The sequence below is a fragment of the Plectropomus leopardus genome, chromosome 12 (genome assembly GCF_026936395.1).
Source record: "Plectropomus leopardus strain MGB_pleo_1.0 chromosome 12, ASM2693639v1, whole genome shotgun sequence".
Lineage (NCBI taxonomy): Eukaryota > Metazoa > Chordata > Actinopteri > Perciformes > Serranidae > Plectropomus > Plectropomus leopardus.
Window position 1 is genome coordinate 16,127,537 of NC_142187.1, and position 21,133 is coordinate 16,148,669.

At 39.9% G+C, this 21,133-nt stretch overlaps 1 protein-coding gene across 3 annotated transcripts in view; it reads left to right on the forward strand.

Annotated features, from left to right (window-relative positions):
• The window catches only part of mast3a (microtubule associated serine/threonine kinase 3a), a 39,789-nt gene that overhangs the window by 6,121 nt on the left and 12,535 nt on the right, over positions 1–21,133 (forward strand). For all 3 annotated transcript variants that reach the window (XM_042497067.2, XM_042497066.2, XM_042497068.2), the window contains 12 exons: positions 2,821–2,909; positions 3,615–3,687; positions 7,837–7,857; positions 8,061–8,139; positions 11,509–11,666; positions 14,885–14,960; positions 15,228–15,437; positions 16,638–16,739; positions 17,640–17,772; positions 18,676–18,761; positions 19,735–19,820; positions 20,135–20,343. In XM_042497067.2, coding sequence (XP_042353001.1) covers positions 2,821–2,909; positions 3,615–3,687; positions 7,837–7,857; positions 8,061–8,139; positions 11,509–11,666; positions 14,885–14,960; positions 15,228–15,437; positions 16,638–16,739; positions 17,640–17,772; positions 18,676–18,761; positions 19,735–19,820; positions 20,135–20,343 — 1,322 coding nt within the window. The remainder of the gene's footprint in view (positions 1–2,820; positions 2,910–3,614; positions 3,688–7,836; positions 7,858–8,060; positions 8,140–11,508; positions 11,667–14,884; positions 14,961–15,227; positions 15,438–16,637; positions 16,740–17,639; positions 17,773–18,675; positions 18,762–19,734; positions 19,821–20,134; positions 20,344–21,133) is intronic.

Below are 21,133 nucleotides of genomic sequence, written 5' to 3' on the forward strand. Positions count from 1 at the left end.
AATATTATTGTGATTTCAAATGTTTTGCGATAGGTTGGGAATTGCCATAGTTTATTTCGATATATTGTGATTTATTGCCTTTTTTTTCAACTACATACTTTACCCAAAGAAAGCTGTTTTATCAAATATGATAAACAAGTTTTCATTTTTGTCATCTCACTTCAGTCATCCTTATTACCTCAAAATGTATCTAGTGGACTGAAAAAGCAATTGATTTTATTAATTCAGTATGTTACCAAAAGTTTAATTGTATTTGCCATATTAATGATTTATATAATTAAAAATCACTACTCGGAGCTGGTGTTTGTTTATTGACACAGTATTGCCAGGCAAAATTTCACAATACTATACTGTATCAATCCCCCCACCCCTATTCTGTAGTGTCAAACTATCCACCTTTTCCACATAGATTGAACATGCATAAGTCATTCAACACAGCGTGACTGTGAATGGAGCTCAGTAGATAAATGCAGCCCTTCACCATTACCAGACATGTGAAACATGCATTTCAGTGGCCTACATTCACCATGCTACATGGCTGCCTGCACGTTCCCTACAAACCGCCATTGTTGATCCAAAATATGGGTATCCTTATCACTGCCAAGTGTTGATAAAGCTCTCTTGTGGTCATGGTGTGATACAGTGATGATTTCATGCCATTTTTTTCATCCAGGCGCTATAGTGTGAAAAGGGTGTCTGTTTGTTTACTCTCTGATAAGAAGAAAATGGTGCACCCTCACAGCACCGTTCTGTGGTTGGTGTGTCGTTGGAGCCAAAGTCAAGCATTTATTGGCTCTCCTTTCTCTCTGTTGCTGCCGTCTCTGCCACTTTGAGTCTTTTTCGGTTGGGGGCCATATACTGCGTGAATCTGCCTCAGCACCGACCCAGAAACGTCAGGCTGTGTTGTTGTCTCAGCCCCTCAATTATTTTGGGTCATTGCCAGAGAGAAAGAGAGATGGCATCGACATCATCTGCATGAAACAGAAAGCATGATGGGATTACATCCAGTTTAGTGGGGAATGTAAAAACAAACATTAAAGAAGCCTCAGTTCTTTTCTGTTTGAAGACTTTGGCACAGATAGAGTGAGCATCAGGCATAAAGAGACACCTAATATGCACAAACCTACAGGAAGTGGGAAAAAATAACATTTGAACTTTAAAGTAACTGCATCATAATTACGCTGGCTTTTATGTGCGTGAGTCATGCACAGAGAAATGTCACCTAGTATAATCTGCCAGCTTTTAAACAGGTCTGCCACTCACAACTTTTAGATGGGACTTTTTCTAAGAAAAAGATTTCTTTTAGGGTGCTCCAGAGAAATGATTTGACAGATTTTTGCATTTTTTTCTCAAAAGCAGCACAGAAGCAATGTAATGAATTCTAACAAAATGTACCAAATTTGAACAAAACTGGTCAAAAAAAAGAGGAGCACTGGTTGTAAGTTGAAGCCAACCATCAGCAATGATCAGCTTTAAAAATAACAGCAGATATGTGTATTTTTTAGAAAATTTCTGAATCCAAAGTTGCATCAACTGCTGAACCTCTGACTCCGTGCAATGAAAACACAATCTCTTTGATGTTTTTACCTATAGATCAGTCTGTGTGTGTGTAACATGTGGATACAGATTGTGCTCATCCATGATGAATCTTTAATGGTGTGGACAGTATGTTATAGCCTGCGCAGTTATGCCATGGGAGTCTGTCATCGAGCGCGCTTATTTCTTTACGTCGTTGTATAACAGCCAGCCAAGGCTGTTTTTATAGGATCAGGTGCTCCCACTGGTACAAGCTCTGTACTTTCCAGATGTTTCCCATACTCTCACATGAAAATGCTTCCAGACACAGAAGACATCATCGGATAATCATGGATACTTAAGTGTAATACCTCACCACATGGCCCATGCTCCTCATTATTCACTGAATGTTGGTTTATTTTATGTATTTCCATTATTTTGTAACTCCCATAGCCAGAAACATTATATTCTTAAAGGGGAAACTGCACTCCAAAATCAAAAATACACATTTCTCCTTTTGCCTGTAGTGCTATTTGTCAGTACAGATTGTTTTAGTGTGAGTTGCAGAGTGTTGGAGATATCAGCCGTAGATATGCCTTCTCTTGAATATAATGGAATTAGATGGCAGTTGGCTTGTGGTGCTCAAAGTGCCAAAAAACAACAACAAAAAAACAAATCTGAACTGCAAAGTGTCTTTCCAGAATTATGACCTAATTACGCAAGATAATCCACAGACCTTGTTGTGGATTATCTTGAGTAACCGGTAACCGGGTCATGATTTCTTGAAAGAAACGTTGCGGTTGAGATTCTAAAATATTTGTTATTGTTTTTTCTGCTTTTGGTACTTTAAGCATCACAAGCTGAGTGCCATCTAGTTTCATTACATTAACTAAACTAATTTGGAGTATTAACTCAACTCCATACCAAAATAATAAATTAAGAAATAGCACTGCAGGTAAGAGGAAGAATATGTATTTTTGATTTGGGGGTGAACTGTCCCTTTAAATGAGTGTTGACATAATAGCCAAATGTAATACACAGTACGTACTTTCTGTGTCAGTGTATGTTTACATATTTACATACACACATGTTTGTAGCAATTTGTAATGTGTAAACACCATCACCACTTTCATCAGTTATCACTGTTTTTCTTATCACGATCAGCACCTGAAGTTCATAGGTTGTGTTTTAGTTTACCTGACTGTTTACTGCACTGATAAGAGACTGTTGCTGAGTGATTGTGTGTGTAATTGTCTTGCATAAGCAAACGTTTTCTCTGTTGTGTCTGTTTTCTTTCTCTCACAGTTCCCGTAACAACAAGAGAAGGAGTTTGGCGGTCGGGACCCCGTCGCCCACGCTCTCACGACCTCTTTCGCCTCTCCCACTTGCCACAGGTACTGTGTTGTTTTTAGCTGCTGGGCTCAATGTGTGATATTGTTTGGCAAGTACACTAAAAGGCTCATTATTTACATTGACACGATCACATGGAAAACTGACAAGCATGTGAAGATGAATGAGTAGACATTAGCTTTTTTGTTTAGCATTTTTCCCTTCAGCCTAGTTCGGTTTTTGATGTACGTCACAAGACCAGCACCAGTTCCCCCTTCATCGAATTCTCATTGCTGTTGGATCATAATGTGCTAACAGTATAGTGCACAAAACATAGTTTTCCTCGTGATGATATTTTTCATGTAGCTCCCTCTGGGTAACACATTCCTTCATCCAGAGACTGATTCATTCTCTGCTCCCATTTTTTGAAGTGACTCAGGGTGTGGCAGCACTCTGCCCTCAGGATCTGGCATAAAAACCCTTTAGTGACCCTTTCAAGAGTATACAGTGTGTTGTGATCAACAACAGGACTCCATTCTGTCTGCTGAAACTGAGATTGTTTGATTAGGCAGGAGAGAGGCCTTCTGTGGGGGTGTGACTCTAATTAAAAGATTTTATTGTTGCAGGCTGAACTGTGGAGTAAAGGGAAAATTATCATATATCATATTTCAAATTGATCATGTAAAACAAGAGACAGCAAGAGCCAACATATATAGTTATATACAAGGTTCATAATTAAAGTTTGTAACTGATTTCTTTTGTTTCTTCAGCTGGCAGTAGCCCTTCAGAAAGCCCCAGAAATGTCTCTGCCAGCACTTCTGCCAACTTCCAGTTTGCCCGCAGGTAAGAATTATCTCAAGAAGTTTTTAATATAGAGTCGCTCTAAAGCACTTGAGCAAATCAACTCAGTCAAATTACTGCAGTAGTATTTTCACCACCTAATACAAAAATGTAAACTTTGTAAGACTGATAAAATGCAGCACAGATGCCTCCAAAAACAGTGAATTAAATGCATCTTCTAATACTAGAGTAGGTTCCTTTTTTCCTGCAAGGTATGAGAATTGACAAAACTGTAGACAGCTTAAGTTTAAAACATAAGAAATACACGCCAATATGTCCCAGTACATATAAAGATATAGTGGAGTAATGCAATAAGTCACGCTACCTCTGTGTGTGTTGTACTCTGAACTTCTCAATGGTTTGCTGTGGTAAGCAGGTCTGGCTGCACAATAGACTGTAAAAACTGGACGTAGCTATTGTGACGTCACCCATGGGTTTATGGAATCCAGTTTTGTATCTTGTTTTTTTGTAACCAGAAACGCCATAATAGAACAACAAGACTTGTCTTGTGGAGCTGTTAGGGAGTGAGGGATGGATCTGTCTCATAGACCACACTGAAGCCTTGCAGACAGCCCTGTAGCTCAGAATGGCATGCTATTTGTGTGTAACTTTAAGCCTAAATAAAATGCAAACGAGTTCAGTTGCTGAAGAGACCAAAATCGCTGATTGTACAGGCTGTAAACACGTTTATTTCTGCTGTAAAATTGGGCATTTTAATATGCAGGTCTATGGGGATTGATGGGCTGCATGTGCATATTTGTGCATGTGTGTATCCTACCAGCTAGTTACTGATGCTTTTCACTACACTAACATGGCATTTATCACTGATGTCAGGGGCGTCGTCATCACAGAAGCACAGTGCCCATTCTCAGGTTCCCCCCTGCCTAACACCACGAGCTCGGTCATTATTGTCACCGTTGTTTAGTGCTGATTCTGTGTGATGCTCGTACACTTTGATTTTGGCATTGCCCCTTTAATGCCATACCAAGCCAAAAGCAAATCCTGACCAGAGCATTCATTTTCACCTGTTTTAAGCTGAATACAAAAAAATCATGTTTAAAAATAACCTAAGAAACTTGGTTATGGAGGAAACTGAGTTGGGTGAATAATGAACATTTCCAGGCTTGGTTCCCCTTTGCCCCTGTGGTGGAAATGAGGCAATGAAAAGCAAGTCCAACCGGCTGAAAGGCCCCAGGGCCACTTGCTGGATGTGGGTCTTGGCATTTGTCAAGCCAATTACGGCACCAAGTCAGTGCACACACTTTAGGGCTTCTGTGATTATGGGGAAAAGTTGCAAAGCTTGCCCTCTCATCATGCTTCCTGCTATTGCTTATAGACTCATTGGGATTAAGAGGAATAGTAGCTGGAGTTGGCATCCTTATTCAGAAGCAGAAAACAGTGTGTTTTCGACTTGCTAGGGAGGAGATTTGGGACAAAACAGCAACATCAAGGCTCATTCTTGAGAAGATGCATTAAAATAGTGTTGCATATATTACAAGTATACATGTGTGTTGCTTCTTGCACACTATTAAATGTCATGTCCTATGAATTAGCATTTAATGTTGCAGTGCAGTATGGCACATTGCACCATGAGCTGGAGGACAGAGAGGGGAAACCTCCTGATAGAATTGCTTCGCACGAGCCTGCATGACTCATCTAAATTTATTGAGACTTTTTAAGCTGCCAGTGTAGAGACAGATGCTGTGACTGCACTTTTGAGAGCTCTATTGGGTTTACTTGTTAATTCAAAGGAGCTGTATCGCCCTGCTGTTAGTGCAATTATTTTGTCATGTAAACACAGAAGAGCCAGACATGCAATAGTTGACATTCACATGAAGAATAAATCTTTTTTTATGAATGCAAATGAAGGAATAAAGTGATAAGCAATCAGCTCAAGGATGAGGCATAAATGTTTAGCTCCAGCTCCGTCTTCACTGTTACAGACGCTTTTTTTAACCTTGAGGTGTGTGAGGACTACCAACGTTCACAAAATACCACAATAGTTCTTTTCCTTTTACACCCCAGGTATTGATTCTAACAAACCTCGTTTTTAATCTTAGCGTCTATACTCTTGAGCCTTGCAGGACTTTAATACAAAACCCTAGCATCAGCAGTAAGGTGTTTAATAACACATAGTGGATAAAATACATATTGGATACAAACCAGATAAGAACATTTTCTTGTGCTGTGGGGGCAATGTGCAGTGGGAGTAGAAGCGCTGAGGAGGCAGCAGCACCTCCCCAAACCAGGTATTATAAAAACCATCACAAACTTTCAAGTTTAGTTTAGTGTTAAAACTACATCCTTTTCCCTTTACTACAATATAGACTATATGTATGCACAAGTATTTCTGGTAGGAAAGAGGATTAGTTTTGTTTTATTTTATTTATTATTTGGACTGGGTGCTGGTTCTCAATACTTTTTAAGTTATCAACCAAAATAACTTAGTACCAAGTAGCATTGAAAGATCTCCAGTCCAGTAATACCTGCATTCAATCATTTTTGTATACAGGTCTAGAAAAACCAACTATTTATATGGATTTGCTGGCAGTGACTCACCACAAGAACTTAGTGCAATATGCGGTTGGTCAACTACAGCAGCAGCTACAATCCATAGAGTCGAGCGTGCTGTGTTTAGTTAAACTGAGAAGAATTTTCATACAGTAGTAAAAAATATAGGCCTATATTACACTGTCAGGATGACAAGGTTAGGTTCAGGATGTTCCATCAAACCTTCCACTACACAACAGGATGAAGACAGCCATTCAACAGCTAAGGCAGAAAATGCTTTTCCACAACGCACCACATCCCAACACATCGAACCACTTGCGGATATACTCGCCAATAAAAAACAACAGCAATACATATGCGTACATTCTTTTTTTGTACATGATGTTCAGGACCTCATTTGGAGATGCTACAAAGCAGCCTCTGTTTGACCATTTTCTAAAAGACTTGTGGGCTCTGCACCTCTTTTTTCTCTTTGCAAGAAACAGTTTCCCCCACTCTGTAGCATGGGCTTAGATTTAAGAAACCATTATTTACAGAGTTGGCTGTTCAGCGTGCAAAGACGCCAATAAAAACATTCAAAGGTATGGCTACTCTACACACCTGTAGTGTCTGGTGGCAGAAAAAGGTATCAAATGAAGCTCCATGTTGGTGTCAGTAACACTTAAAGGGTCCTGATACTGGTATCAGATTTTTTAACAATACACAGCTCTATTTATTATCCTGTCAAACTGACACCTCTGGAGAAAGTCCAGTACAGTCAGCTACACAGTATATAAGGTTACTGCTATAACTGTCAGTGTACAGCACACTGATATTTTTGGACAATTAATGCAACAGGATGTGTGATTTGGTTTAAGCTCTTGATTATGAAATATATCTGGCAACTAGAAGTGGCTCTAAATTTTGAAGGTTGGCAGAGTATGCATTTAATAATGTATAAATGTACCGTACTCCCACAGAGAGAGAGGGAGAGAGGGAGAGAGAGAGCACTCCTGGCAACCCTGGAAAAAAAAAACGCCGGCTTTTTCAACTGACTAATCATTGTGTCTCCATCACACTCAGAGCAGAACCATCCAGTTTCATTGTGTCATCCTTGACTTAGCCGCACATCCCCAAGAGCTGGTTTGTGCAAGAAAACATTTGACCATCCCTGTCATCACAGATTGAATCAGTTAGTGAAATTGGGCCGTGTCCTCAGAGTGCCACACTGGGTGGAAAAATAGGGGGGCAATAAAGATGGAGGCGCTGCTGCACGTGGAAGTTTCACACGTACAAGTTGAAGTGTAGTAGCGGTCTCTGTGGGTGTTTGGTGGCGTATGTGTAGGCACTGTTTATGAGTGTATTTTGTTGCCGTATGTGTGTCTGTGTATAATGAGTCACGAGTCAAGTGTCTGTGGGTCTCAGTGCTGCAGTATGATGGCAGCTTGGCAGGTGTTCAGCAGCAGCAGCAGCAGCAGCAGCAGCAGCAGACTGCCACTGGCTGCGAGCTGTGACAGACAAACAGTGCTATGACTCTGACAGCCAGACTTACTGTGTCACTATCATTAAACAGTGTTTGTTTTCTTTCTCACTGTGTGTCTCTGCCTTTCTCTCTTCTCTCTCTCCTTCATTTGTGTCTTCCTCTTTTTTGCATCCGCATAGCCAACTGGCCCGCACTGAAAGGTAAGAGAACAACAATCTGGTGTTGGTTTTTTATGACACCATTTTAAGCATCAGATCTTAGCGCTTTAAGGTTGCATGGAAAGACAAGCATAAAATGAGATTTGCAGGTTCTTTGAAGGTTGGAGTGAGTCAACAGGATGTGTAGGTTTCATATGTGATGGGGAGCCAGCACTGAGCTGTCTGTTACTGTTTTGTTTCTGCAGAGCGGATGGGCGAAGGTGGTCTGTGGCATCAGTTCCCTCATCTGGATACTGCACTAATGCACCCAGTTCATCAGTATCTGTAAGTTGAGTTTCTTTTCGTGTTTCTCTCAGTGTCTCTGTCTTTATTTCCCTGCAGTCATCAGTGGCAGTGAGGTCTGTGTCTCTTTCCCTCATCTGATATTTAACCTCTTTCCAAATTGCTGCCATGGGACCATTTAGCTCCCTGTGTTACTTATACTCACTGTATCTATCGCTTTACGAGACCATGGTGTCTTGTAAGCTTATGGTGTTGTCTAACTGAACTGAAAACCCCATCAGTTTACACACAGTGTAGGAAATAAATCAACCTATAAATTATTGTTGATTTACAATAGACCCCAGTTTACAGAGTGAGTTATTTTCTAAAAAGGGCTCTGTACCTTGACCATATTTTAGATGAGCTGTGAAAGTGGCAAGTATGTTTAATATCTTAAGTAAAGTGATGCAGATTCAGCTTGTCATGTAAAAGTTTTATGTGATGCGGCATAATTAAAGCTGAGGTGGGCAGTTTCATTTTGGCATCATTGGGCAAATACCCCATAATAACCTTACAGCAAATTGTAGTTGAAGTGGACTGAGAGAAAACTAGACTTCTACACCTCCTCTGGGCTCTGTTTTCAGGCTTTAGAAAATCCAGCCCGTGATGGCGGACTTCAGCCAATCACAGGTCATTTTAGAGAGATAGTCCCTATTGGCTACGAATGAAGATGTGCATGCATGTCCTTTGAAATGGTAAATGTCTTGATTAAATTACAAAGAATCCTGCAGAGAAAGTTGCTACTCCAGCACTGACAACAGCTGCCTAAACTCAAAGCAACCCACAAATGGAAGATCGATTTCTCAAAAAGAGAGACTATGACACTAAATGAAACAAAACACGTTCCAGTATCAACGAACCATTTCAGAGATGGAGAGAAAATGTTGCTGAAAGTTTTCTTCTGATTACTGGAGCTAAAGGTTTATCTCTGCAGCTAATTCAGGCTCATGTTTATATAGCTTATGTTAGCTAGAGCCTTCAGTCACTGGGTAATCACAGAATACCTTGGCGGGAAGAGAGTGTGCAGCAGCTTCGGAGACAAACTCCAGGCCCGAGGCTGCAGCATCATGATCTCAGCTAGTGACGGCGGACAGGGCAGTTGTTGCTGCCGTCACACAGTTTAGACTTGGCATTGTTGCTGGCCTCCAGCATGCTGCGACTGCTGAATTTGAAATGCTACAGCAGCCAACTGAGGGTCCGTCCCTGATGGTTGGCTGGATGTTGCCCCCCCCCGGCAAGGCAGTCCACAGATGTGGGAAGCGAGGCGAAGGACCACAGTGTGCGTAAGCTAGCTAATTCTTGTCTCATTTGTGGTCTGACAAACAGAGACAGAGCTCAGGAATAAAAGAATTGGGTTACTGTATGAGGTGCATGCGCATGCTCGTCTGGTGAAATGGGAGACACAGGAGGAGGAGGGGGTATTTCAAAATTCTGCCCTTTTTTTGCCCTTTCTAAAAAATGGTGTACCCAGCTTTAACCATAATTTGGCAAAAAATGAAGTGTTTTACAATGACTGAGCATAATAAAAAAGGACAACATTATTCTGCAGCTGAGGTTTTAGAAATGTCTTGAAATGACTGATCACTGCCTCTATTCTTGAAAAAAACAAACTGCAAACTTTTCATGACCAGGAAGTGACAGTTTTATATTCAGCTTCTGGTCAAGTAGCACTTCACACTGACCATGTGGCATCTGCAGAGCATACAGTAGAGATAATCTGACTAACCGATGCAAGTAAGGACACTGAGTACATTCTCAGAGGTGGGCGAGAAACTTCACACCATCACAACACTGTTCTTTGACAGTCTGTCCGACTCTACTCTCTGCAGCCAGTTGATTCATACAAAACAGCTGACCGGAAACTGATGTCTTATACTTAAATGACTCAGTCAGAACAGGATACGTCCACCGATGATGCATCTCTGCATCATCAGCCTTTTATTGCACTTTCCACTGCGGACAGGAAATAGATTCCTTTCCCAAAGTTGTCCTGGACTGATTTATAGATGGATCACTTTATAGATTCACAATCGAAATACACGAAAATTGTTGCTCCATGTGGTGTGTTTTCTCTGCTTGAATTTAACTATTAACTTCAGTGGGAACAAAGCATGGTTACTATTTTACCATGTGAACATCCTCTTTAATAAATGACCTCATACCAAAATGATTCGAGCCACACTTCATGTAACCCCTTCTAACCGCGGGAAAGTACGGGAATTATAAGTCTTATCACTAAAATAACACAAGTCTTGTTGAAATGCGTGCCTTCTTTTTCCTGGATGACATCACACACGAGTAGGGACTGTACTGGCATTTCACATTTCCTCGCTCGGCTTTTCCTCTCGGGAAAAGTTCAAAACGCAAGGAGCTCCAAGTGCTGCCCGACTACACCCATCAGCTCTTTGCTGATGCTTTCTAAGTTGATTTTGTATAGAAAGTCATTACTGGAACGGCAGTTGGCTGTAAAAACAATACCCGCTCTCCTCTGTCACGGCTGTAATTTTGTATGGCCAACCACATGGCTTGGAGACGGTGAGGTCAGCTCTCCCCACACAAAGCCCCTTTCAGGCTCGCTGTCAGTGAGGTCTTTATGCTGCTCTCACTCAGTTCTGACACGTCTCTAGTTTCCTCCTCGGGGTATCTTTCTCCCTCTCTTCTTATTTTTTGTTACTTCCTTGCTTCTTTACTGTGTCCCTGTTTTCCTTTCCCGTTGACTCCCCCGTTAGGCTCTTCTCTTTCCTCCTTCCCCTTGCTCTTCCTCCAGTGAAACACAAGATCCTAGCCAAATGCGAGCTCTCATAAATTCCAGGCTGCGTGTCACACATTTTGTCTTGGAAAGAGAAATCTAATGCATGCATGGCCAACACAACAGCCGTTGCTGCATGCCTCAAGGCATGCTGCAGCCGGGAGGAAAAATCCTCCTTTTGGAGAGCAGAACACTAAAGCTCACTAAATCATTTTCTAAAAAATTAACAGATTTATGATGTTTTACTTTAGTGCAGTCTTTCTCAGCATGTCCTGGATAAGTGTTACCTCCAATTCAGAGCTATAGTGGAGCATGACAGCCTTTAAGTCTCCTAGCATTAACAGGATAATAAGTAAAGCTGAGAGAAGTGAGAGGAATGACTCTTATTAGAGGAAGCCTTTTAACACAAGATGGTATATCATCAAAGCAGCAGAAGCACAACCTGACATGATATGAATGTGCAAATTAAATAAGACAAAAGTGGGAAATAAGTTTGAGTATTCAGCCAGTTATTGTCTTCATTAGATATGTCCAGTATATTCCAGGACACTGACCTCTGTACACGGTTCTTTCCCACTTTCTACTTATCTCTTTTCCATTATTCTTTTGTCTGTATCCCCCAGTCCTCGTCTTCCCAGGAGTTATTGCACCAGTTGCCCTTCCAGCCCACACAAGATGATCTCCACTTCCTGTTCAAGCATTTCCGGAGCACGGAGAGTGTTGCGGACGAAGAAGGAGCTCACGCTTCGCCTCCTGTCAGGCTCCGCTCACGCAGTCTCAGGTAGGTTTGAATCATGCAATAACTATACTGCATGGATGTACGGACTACACAAACACTGCACTTCTCTGGGAGGAGTTGTGATAGTTTTTGTCCTCATGCTGCACTGTAAAATCTCAAAATAATTGGTAACATCTACTTTTTAATATAATTTGTCAAATGCCTCTTGCATTAAATTCACACAGATCAGCATAGTGGAACCAACAACACTCACATTTTGTTTCTGATCAAAGCAGAGGATTCACTGTCTGCTGGGAAACTGTCACTACACTCTGGTCGACATGGGGAAGTGCTAATTCAAAAAAAAATTGGCTACTTAACCAAGCTTTCGTGGCATGGCTAAAATGTACAAGGCAGTGCATATACGACTTTTTGTGTTTTGTGCAAAAAGTTTTTCACTTGGCATGACAGGAATCAAGGCAATGGAATCCCACATGCAGAGTGAAAAACACAAAATTGCCAAGAAAACCCGCCAAAAAACACTACATATTTAATGAACATTTGGGCAAAATTGTCCCTAATCCTGAGTAATTGATGTCGGTCCTTTGTTTATTTATTTGCTTCATTACTGGTTATTGTAAAATTGGTCTTTAATTTAATTCTAAGTGATATTTAAAACGTCTTAAAAAGTTTATTTAACTTGCCTTAAGCTGTAGGAACCCTGTGAGTGCTGTGAGTGTGAATGAAAGGGGAGAAAGGAAGTCATGACTGCCATTTGTACCCTTCATTATAGAGCCAAAGTTTCTGCTCCGCCATGAGAATTTTCCTGTTAGCTAACATTTGCTTGTCAGTTCCTTGGCCTGGACATGAAGTCTGTCTAACTATAACTGCAATATGATGCTAGGCTGCTTTTGCTTCGCTGTGCCTGGAAACTTTCTGCTGCACTAATTGAAGATGTTGGCTGTGGAGCTCATATAAAGACAACCGCCTCCAGAAGCTTCAGACACACAATGAGTAGTAGTGACAGACACCCTGCCTCCCGGACATTTTTCCTCTATTACACAGCTGCTTACCTAAACATGGATTTAAAATAATTTTCTGAGACACAAACATTTAGCAGTACTGCAGCTGCTGAAAAGCTTACAGTCAGCATCAGTGTGCTACTACAGTGTGCAGAGCTGTAAACAGAAACGTAAACGAGCAGTGTCTCATTTGGTAAAATTGCCTCTCATTTTAAACCAATGCAAGAAGGCCTAATGCTCCTTACTTTCTTTTAATGTATGAGGAAGCAATGGAATACTTGCTAAAAAGGATTTGAATATGGTGTGATAATTATTTTATGTGGCTCTGGTGTGGCTATGTGTGCTGGTTACTGGTGATCCCCAGGATTAGAATATCGCATTTCCTCATCACTTAGCAAGGCTGTCCTCATTAAACACTTAAACGAGCCCTCCAAATAGCTCTTGTGTGGAGTTTTGAGGTTGCTGGAGACTTATATAACGGGCTGTGGAGGGTGTTGGCAACATCTTGATGTGGCTGTTTTTTCTGTGACGTGTCCCTGCCTGTACCACATATATATATATATATATATATATATATATATATATATATGACAGAGAATTTATTTATTTTTTTAGATGCTCTACGTTTACTATTCTGAATGAAGATGTGGTTTATTTTCTGCTTAAAGAGAAAGTCATCTTTATCATTTTTTTGATTCAAATATCTTAGCACTTATATTTCAAATATAAAGTTTATGAGAAAATGCGCAATGTTCCAGTATAAGTCAAACTTCTACAGGGCTCTCACAGTCACTAAAAACTTGGAGAAGTCATGGAATTTCACAATCTCATTTTCCAGGCCTGGAAAATGCATGAAATTCTTTTTTTTTTCATTTTCTCTCTATTTTCCCTTTTTCTCTTTATGTATACCAGCTAGCTGAGAAGAAATTATTATCGGTTCTTGAAAAAGTCATGGAAAAGTTTACAGGTTTTGTCCACGAAAACGTGTGGGAATGCTTATACATCCAGCAAAGCTGCATTTTCCGTCTAGTGGTCTTTTAATTTGACCTTTGATCAGCTGTTTACAGATGGAACATGAGATTTTACAGTTCTCTACCAGGGTTTTGACTTTTGTAATGCTATTAAAAAGACATCTAAAATACTGCACATATTGACTGAAAATAGATGACCGACAAGTGTCTATGCTGCTCTAAAATAGCTCCACAGGGTATGTAAAGCATTTCTTATTGCCATCAAAGAGTTCCCAAGGGGTTAACTGTTGCTTTTGCTCCTCAAATAAAACCACTGCTGTGCAACTGCAACAGTTGCAGTCACCCAGAAATAGTAAAGTGTATGTCACATGCTGATATTGTTATTTGTAGTATGTGACGTATAGGGGCACCCAGAGTTATTATTTTTAACATCTGTGATGACAGTACATTGATTTGTAATGTGTACGGACAGTTTTAAAGGTGCCCTCTCGTAACCGAAGCCCTGTGCGCACAACAGATGTTGTCATGGATACTGCAGATGAGAACCTGATCTGAATCACATTAGTGTTATATTCATGCATGCTGTGTTTATGACCTGGCAGGGCAATAAACACTGTCAAACATTTCCAGTTTCAAATTCATAGATCTTTCTTTGGCTTTAATAAAACCATTTTTAAGATTTGCATTGTTTTACAGCTTCGGTATAGTAGTGTTTTGTGTTTTAAAGGAGCAGTTTGCAACATTTATAACATCAATGTGGCAGAAACTAAAAAATTTGTTATGTAAACATACAGTGGAGTAATTGTTTCCTGAGCAGAGAATGAAGTCACGCTCCCTGTATGTGTGTTTTAATCCAAGTTTCTCTGATCTTCGATATGGTAGATGGTCCAGCCTTGCATGCATGTTAGTGCACAAAGTCCTTGTGAATGTGCCCTGATGGGTCGCTGATTGCCGCCATTCTGCACTGCACTCATACAGTAGTTACCGCCGATATTGAAATGGCCTCATTGCGGACACATAGTGCCCACCCTTACATTCCCCCACGTTAGTCCTCTCAGTACTATTTTAATTACAGCGCTGCTGTAACACGGACACGGACAATATGACAACATGGACAGTGGATAGAGTCTCTGCAGAAAAACACACAGCACTATATATAGTTTTTTAGGAAAATGCTGCAAAGTGTATCTTTAACTTCATCTATGCAAACATATGATATAATGTTGACTGTTTGGTTGTAATTCTTACCCATTTTCCTGTTATTTTCTTTTACCTGGTTCTAATCCAGCCCTGGACGGACCTGTGGAACATTTGACAATGAAATTGTCATGATGAATCATGTCTACAAAGAACGCTTTCCCAAGGTAAAGTCATTGCCTGTCTTCCCTGCGTTCTCTCTGTGACATGTATTTTCTAAACATCTTCAGTTTGCTGGTGCATCTTCATGAGAACAAACGATCTACCAACTTGTGCACGAGCTTTTTTTACACATGGAAACCAGGACAGGAGATTTTAACACAAAGTCGAAATCTTCACTTGCTCACCTGTGGGCACACAGTTTAAAGAAACTGTTGATACAATACTGCTGTCGCCATTTTAAAATGAAGTCTTCCATCTTGCTCGTTTCCCAGGCGACAGCCCAGATGGAGGGTCGGCTGCTCGACATCATTGCAGAGTGCTCCCCAGGCACTGCTCTGCCCCTGGCTGACGGTGTGCTGGGATTCATTCAGCACCAGCTGGTGGAGCTCGTCAGAGACTGTCTGGACAAGTCCCAGAAAGGCCTGGTCACCTCCAGGTACTTCGTGGAGCTGCAGGAGAAACTGGAGAAGCTGCTGCATGAGGTGATTGTTTCTTATCTTATAAAGATGTTTTTGTTTTTTACATCTGATTCTTGGACAACATGCACACAATTTTGTTTTTGAAAAGTATGTAGCCATGCAACTGTTTAGCTGGCGTTTTGTTTATTCTAAGACATCATCAGGGGATTTCTGATTGGTGGAAGCTCAGATTGCCCTCTGGGACATTGCATGCTATACTGGAGCTTTACTGGGAATCATTTATTTGAAATTGCCTGTGTGATTGGTTCTCATTCAGTACCGTTTCCAGTTCATTGTTGTGTAACTGTGTTGTCATTTTATATCATTACTTAGATCTGTGCAGCGGTCAACTGTTTGATTATATAATTATTTATTACATAACCTTTCAAGCAACAATTTTGCTGCAGTACATGCTGCCTTCTTCAATACAGATAACAGCCTCTGCTGCAGACTTGAATGACGTATTAATCAAAAGCCTGGATAGATTAAAAGTCCATTTTCAGCCAGTTGATACAGTCGATGCTTTCTTGTGTTCATTCGGTCTCTTAATAGCTGTATCTACAGCACAACAGGGATTTCATTTTGTCTATAATTTCCACCAAAGCCACATTTCTGTAATTATTCTCCAGTCTTGCCAATAAAATGATTTTCCAGCTCAGAGGGAGTTTATTTTAGGCAAATGGTCCCTGCAGTCACATGTTAAAATGTTTGAATGTGTCCCTGTGCTCGCTTGTTCTTCTCTGGATTTATAATTGCTGTTTGGTGCTGTTTGTCTTTACTACAACTCTAAAAACAAAATTTGTAATAGGTTTGACAGGGTTAAACACAGAGCCTGATATAAATTATCAGCTGCCCAACCTGAACTCTGACTGACATCACTCTAACCAACACTGAAACACTGACTGAACCTGCTCTTTGACAAAGGCATGGCAATGTTAGACTAAGATATGGAGACAATGAGTGTTAATAAAAGTACACTCAGAAGGGGTTTTTTCTGTTATTTATTTATCTTGCAAAGCATCAGACAGTAATAAGTATTGATGCAAGATGTTGAAATACCAGCCCTGATCTATTAATTAACCAACAGATAACGTAAGAAGATGAAATGGATGCTAAAAATAATATGAGCCAAAGTGCAGACAGCCTCTCTATGTGCCTTCTGTCTTGCGGCAATTGGATTAAGTCACAATAATAATCCATCATCCTTTGTCCTTTCCCGTTCAGGCATACGAGCGTTCAGAGAGCGAGGAGGTGACCGTCATCACTAAGCTGGTCAAGAAGATTCTCATCATCATCTCCAGGCCTGCAAGGCTCCTGGAGTGTCTGGTAAGACTCACTGGCAGACGCAGGAGGGATTATAGGTGACATGAGAGACATAATATCAGCATAATGGTTGCCAGTTTAGAGCCTTGAACATAGCTGTCCTTTCAAATGCGGATGTCACCGGTGACTCACATGCAGTGATTATATGGTGTAATAATGATAGTTTTAGCAGTAACAATAACACAGTTGCGTGTTGGAATAGGCAAAAAGAAAGTATACATTAGTTACTCAGCCTGTTATCCTGAATTTGTTTTGAACCTTGTTTTTCTCATAAGCCTCCATGGTAAATGAACAATCCCAAACGTGAAAAAAAAATCCTGATGAATTAAAGTAAGGTCAGCTAAATTTAAACTATATCAAAAACATCTGTTCACAAACTGTCACACAACTCATGCAGTATAATCCAAGTCTTGTTTATCTAGTTGCCTGATCAGCTCTTAACACACACATACATTTCCACTAAAACCTTACTATTTTTCCCTACATATACTTCCTTATACAAGTTGAGAGCGTAGGCAACAGTTGTCTCCTTTTGTGGATTTTTCCATTCACTGTGGAGGCATGAGAAAAAAACAAAGTTTTGTCACAGATTCAGTGTAACATGGGTGATTCACTGATATACTAATGACAGTTTTTTTAGGTCAAGTGTTCCTTTAATATTGACCGTGGGTGTGTATTTGATTATTCAACTTCACAAGTCCTAAAAAGAAACAAGCTCGATTCACTTTCTTTCTCACCAACTCTGTCATCACAATTGAGTTGCGTTTCCCGTTTTCTTGACTATGTATTTCCTGTGCAACACTGTGTTGTTGTTTTTTTTTTTGCTCCACAAAAGCCAAGGCAAAATGAAAGATGTTTTAAATGCAATAAAACCACAATATGTCTTTCCTGTCTTTTCTACAGGAGTTCGATCCAGAGGAGTTTTATCAACGTTTGGAGGCTGCAGAGGGTCAAGCCAAGGTGGGCCAGGGCATCAAGACTGATATTCCCAGATACATCATCAGCCAGCTTGGCCTCACCAGGGATCCCTTGGAAGGTGAGGAGTTGATTTATTTGTTTAGTTTCTATTTTAGTTTGACCTACTTTTGTCTATTAAGGCTTTTTAGATTACTTTTGTTTTTGATGAATTATTTAGCATATTTGGCTTGGATGTGCATGACATGGACATTATTAGTGCTGCAGTTATAGGAGCATTATCTCCCCTAATGTGTTGTAATATTTACTTAATTCAAGTATTATTAAATTTATTTTACTTTTTATTTTACTGAGTCAAATGCTTGTTCACTATTTTATTAAAATGAAATATATATATGATTTTCAAAAAATCTGTTCTGTTTGAATGAGAACTTGTAAAAATTAAATTACACTGCGAAATGGTTATGGTAAAGGCACTATTCCTGCTACCGTCTTTACGTCTGCTCTTTTTTTTGGTGCAAAATGCTTGATATTTTATGTGCTTCTTTTGATTGAAAACAAGGCGCATCTGAAATGAGTCATGACACTTTGCTCAACTTACTACTATTTGCGCTGTAATTTTACGTGTTTTTCTGTTGTTATTGAATCTGCTCCTCTTGTATACCCTGTTGCCCAAATGGCACTGATTTCCCCTTGTTTAGTTTACACCCTGTTAAACAGGTTGTGTTTTTGGTTTGTTTGATGAGAGCCTTAAAAATACTCCCTCTATAGAGCTGCATGTCAGAACTGCTTTAAGCAAAAAGCATAATTCATTTAATTGGAAATCTTTAATCAGTTGAATCAACTGAACTAAGACATTATACACTCATTGAAAAAATCATTACAAATACACTGTAAGTACAGTGGCAGCGTTATTTTGTCAAACATCATTAGTCAGTTTGTATCATTGCAAACAGTTGAATGAGCACTTATCGTCTTACTGGTGTTCATTTAAGCTGAATGGAGTTTGATCTGTGTGTTACAGAGATGGTCCATCTGGAGCAGACAAGTCCGAGTCACAGAGCAGCCAGCAGAGAGGCCGATGACACGGGAGAGGCAACACCCATACAGGTATAAGCTTACATTAAACGGCTGTAATGAACTGTAATGTGACTCTCTGTTTGACAGAACAAACAGTGGTCTGATAAAGTTATATGAAAGACAATAAATGGCAGTTGTACTGAAAAAATATGAAGTGACTTGAATAGATTATATCTTTATTTCAAACGTGAAAAAAATGACTAAAAGTTGAAAATGCAAAGTTGAAAACAAGCAAGAATATCTATCACACATTTTTACTACTTGACATAATTTAGAATTTACTGTCAGAAATGGAATAGGAAGAAGTGAATACTTATCAGATCCTACCCATTTTTTAAAAACTATTTTATCAATAAACGTAATATGAAACAAAAACATTTCATTTTTTCTGCCCCGGTGTTTACCACACACACCTCGGTCAAATCATTCAAATGAAAATGAATCATTCAAAACAGAACAATCAGAATAAAACAAACAAAACACCACCAATTAAAAACAACCTGTATAACATAAACTCTGTCTTACCATGTTAGATCCCCTGACAATTCATATCATATCCATTCAATAATTTTTCTTTTTAATTTGTTTGTATTTTTTAAACGTTAGTGAAGTTTTTAATTTCCACAGCACAGCTGTTCCATGAATTATACACATATATTACTCTAAAGTCACGCAGACTTTGTCTCATTTTAAACAACTTCAGGATACTGTTAACTAATAATTTATTTTTTTCTCTGTACATAACTTTAATCCTTTTGAAGTCAACCAAATCTTTAAATGTTTGTGTTTTAGTTTGATAAAGAGGGTTTATTGGTTCGAAGTGGTTTTGTTTACAATTCTTATACTTGCTCTTTATACTGTTAAAGTGTTAATTAGAGGGCTTGTTAATACAGGCAGACTCATTATCACTATAAAGCCTTTAAGTGCATGAACTCGTGCTTTTCTGAAGTAAAGCAGCAGTTCCTGTTATTGTCCTTCTCTTTTTTGGCTGTGTGTGATTCAGAGCCGAGCAGCCTGCACCCCTCCTCGCAGGAAACCACTGGAGAGCGACTTTGAGACTATCAAGCTCATTAGTAATGGCGCCTATGGGTGAGTAAAACTCACTTCTTTGTTTGTGTCCGACTGACTCAGTCACTTGTTGACACTGCAGAGAACCCAATGAAAGGAGAAAAGAAACCAAAATGAGGATGTGTTGATGTAGTATTTTTGTGTTCACACTTAGAATTTGTCTATGCAACTTAATTTCAAGTGTAAACTGATGTTCACAAGTGATGTAGATGTTGATTTCCCTGTGAAATCACTTAATGTATCTTCCTCTGTCCCTCTCCTATCCCTATCTGTCCTATAATGTTCCTTCTTTCTCTTTTTGTTTGCCCTCCTCCCTCCCTTTTTCTGCCTTACAGGGCTGTGTTTCTGGTGCGCCACAAGGAGACACGCCAGCGTTTTGCCATGAAGAAGATTAACCGGCAGAACCTGATGCTTAGGAACCAAATCCAGCAGGTGTTTGTGGAGCGAGACATCCTCACCTTCGCTGAAAACCCATTTGTGGTTTCTATGTTCTGCTCTTTTGAGACACGGAGGCACCTCTGCATGGTCATGGAGTATGTGGAAGGTAAAGTTTAAATTGTCCATGTATATTTCCATTTATTTGCCAGGAATATGGCAGCCTGATATAATATTCTTTAAAGCTACAGTAGGCAAGTTTTACAAAAAACATCTTTTTGTTGTATATGCTGTACGACAGCTAATCTGTAAAAAAAAAACCCAAAAAAAACAACAAACCAAACAAACAGCCAGTCGTAGCCAGCAGGACTCTCTAATGCAGTCAGTCGATGCTTGTGCACATGCTGTGCTGCCAACAACAACTTACACGACAAAGACAAATAAACAAAAGACAAACAAAGCTCAAAAGCAAGCTAAAATAAAAGAGTTAAACTGAGCCAGAGATAATACGAGAATAAACATAAAAGCAGCGTCAGTGAGGTTGAGAGAGCTACGGGACATGATAGGATTCAAAACTGATGCCGGCTCGGGCTTGGCTCTTAACTCTTTCTTTTTAGCTTGCTTTTCATCGTTGGTCTTCTTCTGTTCACTTGTCTTTACCATATGCACTGTTGTTGGCAAATGAGAGAAGGGACATATTTTAATTGCTGGTGGTTGTATCTCAGTCGCTGCATTTTCAAAGCTACTCCTCAGGCTGGAAGAATTGAGCTTGACCGAGAGAGAGCATGCACGGGGGAGGAGGACTGTGCAGTGTGTGCACAAGCAGTGAATGCCCCAGGTTTGATGTTTTCCTATAGGCCAATGAAATTGTTAATGTAGCCCTGATTCCCTCATCAAAAAGCCTGTGGGATTTTTCCACTGGAATTTGGATCATTAAATCATTTCTTTAATGAACAAAT